This window comes from Jatropha curcas, chromosome 5 (genome assembly GCF_041381405.1).
Source record: "Jatropha curcas cultivar XTBG-Jc1 chromosome 5, XTBG_Jcur_1.0, whole genome shotgun sequence".
Taxonomy (NCBI): Eukaryota; Viridiplantae; Streptophyta; class Magnoliopsida; order Malpighiales; family Euphorbiaceae; genus Jatropha; species Jatropha curcas.
This window is the reverse complement of record NC_143155.1, coordinates 24,361,870-24,374,751: the sequence shown is the minus strand read 5'-3', so window position 1 is coordinate 24,374,751 and position 12,882 is coordinate 24,361,870. Positions and strand designations below refer to the sequence as shown.

General features: G+C 34.0%; 2 protein-coding genes and 1 non-coding gene across 6 annotated transcripts; 2 read left to right on the top strand and 1 right to left on the bottom strand.

Annotated features, from left to right (window-relative positions):
• Positions 1 to 2,441: 2,441 nt before the first annotated feature.
• On the bottom strand, positions 2,442 to 2,515 carry TRNAV-AAC (transfer RNA valine (anticodon AAC)). The gene has a single exon. It is a non-coding gene; the product is annotated as a tRNA-Val (tRNA).
• Positions 2,516 to 2,590: 75 nt separating this feature from the next.
• Positions 2,591 to 6,222, top strand: LOC105649845 (RNA-binding (RRM/RBD/RNP motifs) family protein). Its single transcript, XM_012236656.4, has 4 exons — positions 2,591 to 3,241; positions 4,768 to 4,975; positions 5,321 to 5,770; positions 5,854 to 6,222. The coding sequence occupies exons 1-4, from the start codon at positions 2,632 to 2,634 to the stop codon at positions 5,945 to 5,947; spliced, it is 1,362 nt and encodes a 453-aa protein (XP_012092046.1). The 5' UTR covers positions 2,591 to 2,631; the 3' UTR covers positions 5,948 to 6,222.
• Positions 6,223 to 7,289: 1,067 nt separating this feature from the next.
• On the top strand, positions 7,290 to 12,850 carry LOC105649844 (RNase H family protein). Of its 4 annotated transcripts, none has more exons than XM_089721883.1 (10): positions 7,290 to 7,473; positions 7,645 to 8,020; positions 9,058 to 9,216; positions 9,389 to 9,475; positions 10,084 to 10,161; positions 10,353 to 10,445; positions 10,523 to 10,666; positions 11,513 to 11,620; positions 12,366 to 12,417; positions 12,495 to 12,850. In XM_089721883.1, the coding sequence occupies exons 2-10, from the start codon at positions 7,670 to 7,672 to the stop codon at positions 12,524 to 12,526; spliced, it is 1,104 nt and encodes a 367-aa protein (XP_089578009.1). In that variant the 5' UTR covers positions 7,290 to 7,473; positions 7,645 to 7,669; the 3' UTR covers positions 12,527 to 12,850. The 4 variants fall into 4 exon arrangements, with proteins under 4 accessions (XP_089578009.1, XP_089578012.1, XP_089578011.1 ...); XM_089721884.1 differs by having other exon boundaries at positions 7,291 to 7,473; positions 10,356 to 10,445; XM_089721886.1 differs by lacking the exons at positions 12,366 to 12,417; positions 12,495 to 12,850 and adding an exon at positions 11,740 to 12,092.
• The last annotated feature ends 32 nt before the right edge of the window (positions 12,851 to 12,882 follow it).

The window sequence follows — 12,882 nt, the reverse complement described above, 5'->3', positions numbered from 1 at the left end:
TTTTAGACGCCAACTTCGATCTGCCAGCCACCTACATTTATATGTCAAAACCTAATTTAAGGTCAAACAAATTCTCCAGAACACAATTTCTAGTATAAAAATGACGGTGGATGACATGCGTATTGAAAATTACTATATCTTCAATGCATATAAGCATATAAATATATTAATATATTGAAATTTATGTTTGAGTTAAAATATTAATATATTGGTTGATTCAAAAGTATTCTTTGAATAGTATGATTTGCTTGCAAGTAATAAATTCTAAATATGGGAGTCAAAAAGTTTATTTAAGACTATAGAATGGAAATGAAATTGTAAGGTACGTTTTTTTTTTTTTTTTTTTTTTTTTTTGTGGGAAGATGTCAATGATCAAAAATGAAGAAGAAAGAGTATAGTCTAACAATAATAGGTCCTTGTGGAAAGCTGTAGTCACCTAATATTGCCAACATCCAAGGAAATATGTCTCACAAAGCCCTTGAAATTCAACTAGTGATTGGTTTAGTCACAAGGGAACTAGACACTTTGTGGGGCACAACACAGCCTAGCATTTTATTTCCCAATTATTTATTTATTTATTTATTTTATTTTTCTCTCTTCTTGACCCTTAAACCCATCAATATATATATATGTGTGTGTGTGTGTGTTAGAAAAATGCACTAAAAGCTTTTTTTAGGTTAACAGATTTGGGGTCATAACTGCTAGAAATTGGTTAGTAGGTGGCCTGGCTAGTTTTGTGGGGCAGTCACGTGCCATATATAACTAATAATCGTTATATTATTTGTAATAAGATCATACAAGTACTAATTTGTGGGATCATACAAATATGCAAATTAGGTGGAATAACCCACACTTCTTTATTACACTCTCAGATTTAGGTTAACGGTAGATGTATCTACGGTCTGATATTGATTTACTGCTTTTCAAAAAACAAAATTATGGTGCAGAGATTTTAAGGGTTAAAAAAACATACAGAAGTGGAAAATTTGCAGTATAGGGTAGATGCCCTAATGCTATAGTCCATATAGGCCAGCTTACCTTTGGATGGTGGAAATGGTTCATAGAAAACGACTTAGATATGTGTATAGCTTCCCTGATAGGCTGATACTATTGGGCTTTATAAGTTACGTGGGCACCAAATGCATATGCTCCTTGTATATAATGTGTTGTATCTTCTTCTCACTAGCTATGAACATTTAACCTTACCCAATTCATTTATTAAATGGGTCAACTTAAGATTTTATAATTTAAGCCGTTAGAAGAGAAAACTAATCAATTTATTATTATAAATATATAAAATCAGAAGGTAGAATTTCCTCGGATCACAGAGAATTTGTATTCACGTGCTTACAGAAATTTAACCGATGCTTTGTTGATAGTTTTTTCAGTTATTAATGCTTAACGGTGAAATTTACTCACTTTCTACCATTTCTAACTGAAATAAAAAAATATAACAAAATAAAAAATGACCAGATACGTCTAATGAGATGATGTCGTACGGTCAAAGCCTCATGAGACAGCTTAACTTTTCCTTTCTTTTCCTTCCGTTATACAAGGAGAGCACGAGAGGATTCGATGCAAGGACACAACAATAATAATAGCTGTCGTGTTAATATAGTACAGTACAATGAGTCATTGGTTTCCCCTAAACGTTAGGGCTTTCAATTTTATAGCATTGCCATTTTCTATCCACAGGAATGTTAGTTACTGTTGTGCTTAAAACGACAAAAAATGTTTCGGTGAATTGGCTGTGTCGTTGGCCCATTTAAGCCTTCGATCCGTTCTGGCTTCAACTATGTACTGAATAAAGAAAAGCCTGCAACTGCAAAACCTTTCTCCGCTACGGGCCAAAACCACAACAGGAACAAATATGCCTAGTCTTGGACTAGGTTGTAGCTTGTTTGACCTTTGAGTATAATGAACATACTTGTTGATGGAGAATCAAAATCCTAATTTTTTGAAATTGATAATAAAGTATATACATCATCAAAAAGCCATAGTTATCTTTTAATTTAACTGACCACAATCGGACATATAGTATTCTTAAAGTGGGGATAAGATGGACTTTTACAAATCCACCAAACATTTAAGGCAATTGCAGACTAAAGAGAGGGTCCTCAAACCGTAAGGTAATAATGAGAATTTAGACTTTAAACAGTATAAAATTTTTATTTTAGTTGAATTTTCGTAGTTGAATATTTAAAATATGATATAGAAATTTCAAAGAAGAGGAGACTATATAAATAAAAAAATTATTCAAACAGGGTGAGGAAAAGTGGAAAACGATTAAACGAGAGAGGTTGGTTAACGGGCAAGTTGGACACTGTTGACAGCCCAAGCCCATGTGATTTTGAATCAATCAATCAGATCTTAATAATAGGAAACAGTCCACGGGATAACCCGCAAGTTGAATATAAAAAATTATAAAAAAAGAAACAAAATGGCGTCGCCCGGGCTCGAACCGGAGACCTTCAGTGTGTTAGACTGACGTGATAACCAACTACACCACGACACCAACGCTGTTCAGTTGATTCAATAATATTTTATAATAAATAACAAATAATTGGTAATTTAGCAGTAAAGTAATCGCAGAGCCTCTGCAGAGCAAGAATTGATGTAGGAAGAGCCAAAATGGTGGTGGGCAATCCAGCGTCTCTTCTCACCATCCCCATTTCTTCAATTTCCAATTCAATCTCATTTTGCCTTCTAACTCCAAACGAGTCTCTTACAATTCAACCCCATGTCTCCTACATCTCGAACTTATCTAAGTCATTTTCAATTTCTTCACTCTCTAGTCTCCGCTTCGGTAACAATTATTCCCTCTCTTCTCCACAGCAATCTCAACATGCCCCTTTCAAATTCCGCTCTCTTTCATCCAGAAGAGGTAATCTTTTTTGTCTTTGTTCAGTAAAGAAGCGAAGCAAGAGCGGCGCTGCCCTTATGCAAATGAGCGACTTCGATGATGAAATGGATGATGAATTTGATGATTTCGAAGAGGATGGTAATTTGGGTGATTATGATGATGAAGATGATGGAATGTTTGTGCCGTTTGGGAAGATGAAGAAGTGGCTAGAGAACAAGCCCCGTGGGTTTGGTGAAGGAAAAGTGTATAACACTTCTACTGAAGACAAGCTGCTCGAGGAAATGCAAAAGAGTCAACAGGCACAGGCTGCTAATATAAATAATCTTAAGAATAATCCTGTCCATTCTGCAGCAAACAAAGACGTTAAACATAAGAAAGGTTTGTGCTTTCTTTTTCTTTTTTATCTTGAGGATGCTAATATATTGTTATTTAAACTTAATCTTTAGCAATATAGTGTGCCCCGCAATTTAGATCCTCGTACTTATCTTATCTATTTCTTTTGGCTGAGTTCCACCTGTAGAATTGTAGTGATAATTCTTTCTGCTTATCTTCTTAATTTGAATTTTGTGAGCTTTTTTATAATTATTTTGTTAGAGAAATCTGTTCTACAAAAAATATAAATAATAGACAATCTTAGGCGAGCTGTGATAACCAGAAACCGGATACTTCTTCTGGTAAAATGCCTTGAGCAAAAGATCAATGTGAACAAGGAGTTTCCCTTTGCCAATGCATTATATATGGTTCTTGTAGCAAAGAACGTTTTTAGTGGACTGTAGGTTAGAGTTGCATAGTCTATAATAGAGGGTTTGACCATCTGTTCAAAGCTAGCAGTAGAGTCTGTTCACAAGTATATCACGAAGTTGGCATTGCTGAAAAGTGGTGTCAAGAAAACCGAAGGTCTCATCTTTTCAATTACAGTAATTTTCTTTAAGACCTTGGCTCTTTCAAGTGCAACTGAAAATATTATATCCAAGTTTAGTTATGTGGCATCGGATATCTTATGCTAATATTGCAAATGTTCCAGTAGGATTGTTTTTTAATTCAGTACGATTATGAATTAGGCTTCTATTGTTTGATCTGGACTCTTAAAACTGGAGGATATTTCACTGGTTTCAGTGGGCAGCTGAATTTGACAACAACCACCGGAGCAGATTCTTTTATCAGATGTCACACCCATACTCTTGTATTCTAAGTTTTGCAGAGGCATAGAGCTGCTAGCTTCTATTTTTAATTTACGAAACCTTAACATAAACATCTGACTAAGTCTATTTTGCCTTTTCGTTTAGATATTTATCAATTACAATCATATGCGTTACCACCTGATTCTATTTCCAGAAGCCCGAACATAAGTAGATGTCTGTGGTTATGGCATATCCTTGCAAATCAATTTTTACAAGTATCTGTTATTGGATTTTCTAAGTTCTACTTTATTATCCCACGTTGGTTGGGGACAAGATCTTTAGTCAAAATATAAGACTTGGGTGATCTTCCTCCTCTTGAGCTAGCTTTTGGGGAGTGAGTTAGACTTGGTCCATTTTATTAACATGGTATCAGAGTCTTCACGCTCCAGATGTTCATGCCTGGCTGTGTGTTATCCAACATTGGTTTGGGACAAGTTCTTTACTCAATAAGTTAAGTACAATCCATTTTATTAAACATAATCTCATCAGCCAAATAAGAAAAAGGAAAGGTAAACAGATAAAATGCTTCATGGATTGTACCTCTCTTTTATGTTTGTGGAAGCATATTGTGGAAGCATATAAAATGCTTATTGCACAATCCTGGAATTGCATTACAATATTTGTAACAGCTATTTCTCTGTCATTACTTTGGCACTTTGTGATGTTTACTTCTCTGTGTTAAACTTGATTGTGACTCTGCTCCTCCATGCTGGATTCATGCAGCACCTGAAGTTGTACCAAGTGGCATTCGTGTGTGTGTTGCAAACCTACCAAAGAAAAAGAACATACAGAGAGATCTGAAATCAGCATTTAAAGAAGTCACTGGTGTTGTTAATATAATCCCAGCTGTTTCCGGAAATAAAAAGACGAAGGACCCTATTTGCAAGGGCTATGCTTTTGTTGATTTCAAATCTCAGGAAAATGCTGATAGGTATATTTACTTTTGGAATATATAACTGAATATCAAAAATAATATAATTTTGGTGGATGTCAATGTAAAGGTTTTTCCTTTACACGGGTGGAAGCTTTACTTGTATAAAAACTTGTGTGATGGATGCCAAAAACATGGTGACAGCTTTGGGCACGAAATTTACATGAATCATCTACAATCTTGTTTATACCAGGATCATTGCTATATTAGGGAAAACAATTTTAGAGTGAATATATTGCATGTAGGACATTTTGTTTTTACATGCATAGATCATCTCACTTACACGGACTGAAGAGATCTAAAATTCACTCTGTATTTTTTGTGAAATGTTTTCTTTCATGTCAGGTTTGTGCGGCAATTTTCTGGACAAAAAGTATCATTTGGCAGGATTCAGAAGCAGATAAAGTGTAAAATGGCAAATTCTCACTCTAGTGATGATGAATCAGAAGGCAACATCTACTCTGGTTCAAACTTAAATGTTCATGCTCCGCAAGAAAGCTCAAACACTTATTTTGATACGGATGATTCATACATCGAGGAAAATGTCTCTGATGTACCTGTTGACTGGGGCAATGAACTCGTAACAGCAAAATTGGAGGATGTGATGCACAAAATGGAATCTTCCAACACATCAATCTTAAATAATGATGATACTGTAGAGCCAATATTAGAACATACAAGCGGTTCATTTTCCCCGAAGAAACAGGATAAAAGCAGGACTACTAAGAAAAATATTGTTATGAAGGGGAGAGGAAAGAAGGTTCCCAAGATGGAAATCCTAGGATCTGCAAAGAGGTATTTTTTGCATTAAGCAGCCTAAGTCTTCTGTGTTTTATCTTTTCTGAATAAATATTTAATCATTGTCAATCCTGAACCAGGTTAAAGGTCAAAGAGAAGGCTGTCCTGAATGATGTCTTCGCTAAATACAGGTTACAATCTCCTGTGTCTCAAGGAAAGAGAGCTGATTCATAACATCCATTTCAACTTACAGCCATTCGAGAGTTGACAAGGAAGCGGAGAATACATATCTCTATATTGGTCTTGTATGCTCCTTATTTTGTGGATTGCAACAATTTTAAATTCTAGGGCTCAATTTGAAAATCACCTCAAATATTCAGGGGGTTGTGTAATTACTCCATTGTTCTTTTTTCTTTTTTGTTGATGGCTAAAACTAGTTCTTCAAAAAACCTTGCATTTCCAAAATGAGCGTGGCTTTTCTTGAAAATGCATAAATATTATTACATGTATAGTCTTTAATTTGATATTTGGGTAATTCACGCTCCTTAAGAAATTTATTAATTTGTCTTAATTACAATAATTATTGAGTGAATTGATTATACTATTTTTAATTTATTTAAATTACAATCTGTTATTGAGTAATTGAAATAATCACTATTAGTTATATACAAAGTGTAAAAATGAAAAGAATAATTTATTATTTGTCAAATTCATAAATAAATATGACAAGATTAAAATTTTCGTTAAATTTGACAGTTTTTTATTCTTCTTTTTTGTTCTATTTTTAAAAAATTAAAAATAGCATTAATTATTTTATTTCAACTTTACCATATATGCATAATGACATTAATTAAATGGTAATTTGGTCAATCACATTTATTTTTAAACTACTATCATCTTTGTTCCATAATACTTATTATATTTGAATTTACATTCCTTTAAAAAATCATTAAATTTGTTTAAATTATACTATCTTCGTTTTATAATCCTTGTCAAATTTGTGGTTTTAAGAAGTAAAAAATATTTTTTTGCCATGTTTATCCTTCATATATGACTAATAATTATTACTTCAATTTAATAATTTTCTCAGAAAATCAGTATTAAATTAAGGAAAATATAGTCAATTTACTTAATAATTTAGTGCTATCTCTGTTTAATACTTATCACATTTGGAATTTCATATCTCTTAAGAAAACCATTAAATTTATCTAAGTTATAATAAATTATAATATTTATACATTTTGTCTGCATACATATTATAATATTTATAGTAAAATATTGACTAAAAAACACCTAATTAATATACTTATTGTTTTATTCAATAATTTATTATCATTTTTATTATATTATAAAAAAAATCAATAAATTATATTTAGAAAAAAAAAATAAAAAAACGAATAGAAATAACAAGTTTTAACGTAGAAAACACGTTGATAATACTAGTATTGATTAAAAGGCAAATAAAGCTTTATTAGATTTCACAATCGTAAAACTTTTTAACTCAACTATAATCAATTATAACATTGAAAAACCAGGTGTAGGCCTTAGCAGGCCCACGTCATACCATACAAATTTAGGAGAGAAATTCGTACAGCCGTTACCCTTACGATCAGCTCAGCCGACCCAAAAGGCAAAAACCCATCCAAAACCCATTTCCCTCTCGTTCTCTTTACGGCGTGCGCGTGCATTGCAATTTGCATTTGCAGGCTTTGCTCTCTCGTTTCTCATCAGTCATCACAGTTTCATCAAATTGTCCACTGGTAATGTTCGATTAAGCTTATTCATATCTCTTGTTTCTTGCTTTATGCTTAACTAATATTAGCGTAATTTTCCACCGTGTTTGGTTGCTGAGAAAATACTATGAAAAAGGAAAAGATCAGATTACTGTATTTTAAATTAAGCAATTCTAATAGAATTTGTTTCTCTACCAGATAATCTGGCGAAGACTACATTGTAATGAACTGCTTGTTGCGTGTTTCTTCGTACACTGCGGCTATATTTCGAAGGGCAAGCCATATCGTTTCGACAAGTGCTTCTCATCAATGTTCTACTGCCTTGTGGAAAAGAAGCTTTGAGCAAACTGATCTTAAGATAGTCAATTTGGAATCTGTTTTGCCTAGATTTCGTATTCAGTGCTACTCCTCGAAAAAAGGTAGTGTAAAAGGTTCGCGTAAGAAGAAATTGGATCCTGAGCCAGGAGTTATGGAGCAAGAGAAAGAAAAAGATGCTTTCTTTGTCGTGCGGAAAGGCGACATCGTTGGCGTTTATAAGACTTTTAATGATTGCCAGGCTCAAATTGGATCATCGGTATTCTTTTGATCTTTGATTCTTATAGTTCATAGCTTGTTAAAAATGAACTCATTTTCTTTATAAATGTCCACTCACTGCCCATAACTTCACTTGGTCATTTTGCGCACGATTCTTTTAGCAACACTGACCAGATTCACAAGAAGAAATCAGAAATTCCTATCTTTTTCTTTCTTTTTTTCTTTTCTTCTGTATTTCCCCTTCATTTCATTCCCTTGCTTTGTTGAATTAATTTGCAAATTACGGTCAATTCTAGTTCAGTTTTGCGGCATCTCATGTTAGCGTGTTCGATAATCTATTAGCCACTAGTTTGAGTGTAGTTTTACTGCTGTTTAGATACCGCCTTCCCATTTCAATGGTATGATTATATTGGATATTTGTGCATTTTTGTCGTTTGTAGACGCATCATTTTGTTAGTAATATTGCCCGCAGGTTTTTGATATATACTAATGCATAGGTATTAATACATAAATTAATGTTACTCATGAAATTCAATTAAAGTGTTTCTGAATGATTTCAAAACTCGATGATTTTTAAGCATTTATCTGCAAATGATATCAATTTACCTAGAATTTGACTATATTGCAAGTATGATAAATTGCATGGAATTAAAGATAGTATTGCAAAATGAATTTTCTTAGATGACAAACATGTTATGTGTAGATTTGGGAGTGAATTCCATAAAATTTTATAGAGTACGTTTGTTCCAAACTACCTCTAATGAAATGTATTTTTCATATTTACCTTTTGGGGTTTCAAGTTGCTTTTGGATTACTTTCTTTTCCTGTTCATCTGACTAGGAAACTAGGATGCTATGATCTATCACTCGTTATTGATTGATTAGTACTATTTAAAGGCAGACACCAGTATAATGCCATTCTAAACAATTGTGTTTTCACTGTTTCTTGCTGCTTTTTTGTGTTTTAGTTTAAGAGCGATGCTAGGTAACTGTAAGACAAGCTAATGCAGTTTCTTTTGTTGGATAAAAATGTCTTTGGATGAATTTAAAAAATGTTTAAACCTTTCTATTTTCCTAGGTATGCGATCCCCCTATCAGTGTCTATAAAGGGTATGCTTTACCTAAGGACACTGAAGAGTATCTCATTTCTCGTGGGCTCCAGAATGCTTTGTACACTATCAGAGCTGCCGATTTGAAAGAGGACCTTTTTGGGACGCTTTTACCTTGTCGTTTTGAGGTAAGTTGACATATTAGATTGGTGTGAATGGTGAATTAATTTATATGGTAGTCAAGGATGAACAGTTTTTTTATTGAAAACTTTCATGTTCTTTTGCCTGTCAATGGTGCTTGAATAAGATTCAGATAGGTGACCTGTATGATGAGAAGTTTTATTCAATATATGATTGCAGCAACCCATTTCTTCCAAAGGAGACTCAAATATGCAAGTTGCAACAACAAAAAAGAGACCACAGAAATTGGTGGGATTGCAAGCTGTGGTAAGTTTGGAGTTATATCTTTCTTTGAATTGCAGAATCATTATATAAAAATTAAAAGTGGACCTTATGTTATCTTTTTCCAATGGAAACAACCTTGATCATCTTTTTCTCCTCATCTTACGTCTGTGTGTGTGGAAATTTCTTTAAGGAATGGCAGTTAAAAACTTTCATGAATTGTGATCCTTCTGCTTTTGTGGGTATATCATATGATTTAGCTTTGATAAGTTCATTTGGCAAATTTCATTGGCAGGAGGATGCCTCTGTAGTAATCATTGTTTTTATGCACTTTGTTTAGATGCATGTTTATTGCATCGCAGGAAACGGACGGATCAACATCTAGTTTAACTGATCCCTAGAGAAAGCACGTCAAATTGGATAACTGTGTGTATATAATGGATCAATGTCTAGTTTAACTGTGTGTTTGTGATAATTTCTTTAAGAAATGGCTGTTCGAAACTTCTGTGATATGTGATCCTGCTATTTTTTTGGGTATTTCTATGACTTAGCTTTGATAATTTCATTTAGCAAATTCTGCTGGCAGGTGGATGCCTCTTTAGTAATCATTGTATTTACGCACTTTGTTAAGATGCATGGTTATTGCATTGCAGGAAACAGACAGATCCACATCTAGTTTAACTGATCCCTTGAGAAAGCACATCAAATTGGATAATCAAAGTGAGGCTCAGGTACCGTCTTCTGATTATGTATGCAGATGTCATGTTGAAGCCTGATGGATGCAAATATATTTCCATTTCTAGCTTATCATTTTTTACAAGTTGTTACTATAGATAGTGAAAGAGTCACTTTTGAGTAGTCTTATCAGGATTGGGACTTTGTGAATTTGGGAACAATAACTAGCCTGATCCGTTATTTGCAGCAGTCCTGTATTCTCGAGTTTGATGGTGCTTCAAGAGGCAATCCTGGACCAGCCGGGGCAGGAGCTTTATTGCGGACTGCTGATGGAAATGTGGTATCCACTTTGGCTTTTTGTATATCCTTTTATCTTCTATTGGTGGTTCCATCTTACTGAACCTCCGATTCATATAGATCTGCAGATTGCGAGAAGGATTGGGTACAACTACGTGTAATGTGGCTGAATATAGAGCTGTGATTTTAGGATTGAAATATGCTCTTAAAAACGGCTATACAAAAATCCGCATTCAAGGTGACTCCAAACTTGTCTGTTCCCAGGTTGGTTTGCCTTTTTAATTCTACATCCCCTTCCGCTGCTTCATCTCTTATACTTCAGTTTTCTATATTATATTATTTCTATGGTGAAAGTACTTTTTAGTCCCTGAGTTTTGACCTAAGTAACTAACTTGTCCCTCTGTTTTGGTAAACCCTATAAGTATCCCCTTCCGCTGCTTCTTCTTAGTTTTCTTGTATCTTCATTTTTCTATATTATATTATTTATATTTTTCTATATTTTATAGATTGTTCTGAGTGGGTTTGAATACCATCTGTTTTCAGCTTAGTATTCTTTTTCTCGTGAAATTTCACTTGTGATTGAATAGTTATCAATGCATAGAATACTGCATGCATAGCTTTGTTTCTTGTTTCTTACCTTTTACCCTGGGGAGTAGGATTGGGGGAGTGGGAGGATGCAGTGGGCTGGGGTTTGGGTCAGTTTTACAAGTAGATAAGTCTTTTTATAGTTTCAAGTTCAATCATGGTTTTTCTTTTCTTTCCTTGTTGAAGATAATAAGGCGAAATCAGTGCATCTGCTAGATTCTTGACCATAATGCATGTAGTTTTCAAGTCTGTCTCCCAGTCCCAGCTTAGATTAATGAGGAAATATTTGGAATATATCAAATTGCCTTTTTCTTTTTTCTTTCTTTCTTTTTTTTTTTTGTAAGTCGGAAAAAAGAATGATTTGCTCCAGTCTGACTCAGAGGTTAAAAAGCTTGGGATCCATGGTTCAACTGTCCAGTTTATGTTGCATTTGTTTATCCAGTGGATGATCTTTTGTTTTATCATTGATAATCCTAGGTGTTGTGCAATCTTATTTTCAAATCTGACATGGAAAGTATGTAACAGGTTCAGGGTCTATGGAAGGTCAAACATCAAGATATGACCAAGCTGTATGAGCAGGTCAAAAAGCTCAAGGACCAGTTTATTTCTTTTGAGATCAGCCATGTCCTAAGGGTATATACTGCTTGTTATAATTTTTTTTTTTGTGATTTGTGTCATATATCATGTGTTACTAGGACATGCTTTTATTTGCTAGCCTAATAATTACCAGAAACCTTTTCTATGTAGGGTAGGACTGAAGAGGGAGTAATATCAGAGCCTTCCTTGTTAACATCCGATGTTAATTAGATTCCCTATCATTCCACTGATCAAGTGGCTCATCCTTGAACATTTTGATCTGTCAATATGTGCAAAAGTGCCAAAGGCTTTGTTGTGCATTATTTTGTTCAGCCACAGCTTTTGGCTGAAAGATTAAAAGAGCCTCTGCATATCTGGGAATCAATTATAATTATTGTGAATCAGTACATTCTGAACTAGTTTTTATTCCTCCTATGTTTAATGTGTTTCACAACTACGAGCTCAATTACTATGCTAGCTTGTGCACAATTTGGTTTTTTGCAAGTTTTTAGTATGAAGATCTGCCTAATTAATACCGGAAATTGATATTCATGTCTTGCAAACAATAATCCAAGAGCTAGCAAAGCTTGAGTGAGCTAGCTGCCCTGTCATACTGCTCATTTCTCATGGGAACATAAAAGTAGAAAAAGCAGCCTTTACCAAGAGTTTGAAGAATCTAAGGAACTATTATTACTAGTAGAAAAGTTGAGGTTAATTGGAAGTGTGCAATCCACTACTGGTGCTTCTCTGGCTTTGTCTTATCATTCTAGTACGCTGACCTAGTCTCCTCTGTATTTCACAGGAATTTAACTCTGAAGCTGATGCTCAAGCCAATTTGGCCATCACTCTTGCTGGTGAGGTTGCCTGTTTCAACGCCTTCTGCATTTGAACGTTTTCCAGTTAGTATTTATCAAATCTCTTTCTGATGCAGATGGCCAAGTTCAAGAGGAATGTGCACAGTGATAGAGATTGAATGGTGTTTTCTCATTTGAATTCAATTTCCTTTTATCAAAAAAAAAGTCTATTACAGGATTCAATTCATTTGGAGATCAAACTGCCAAAGCAAGTGATTTCTCAACTTACAAGAATTGCAGCTTTATCCTTTCATGGATTTGTGTTGTCTGTCAATTACTCAATTTCATGTATGCTTAAAGGTGTACATCATATTCATAGATTACAACTTCAAAACAACTACTAGATTTTATATTTTTATTTGTTCTCCCAAATTTAATGACAATTGTAATAATCAGATTAAATTCCCTTTGCATAAAAATGCCATTCACTCCATCGCACTGAGAAGGCTCTATGCAGCCTACAAA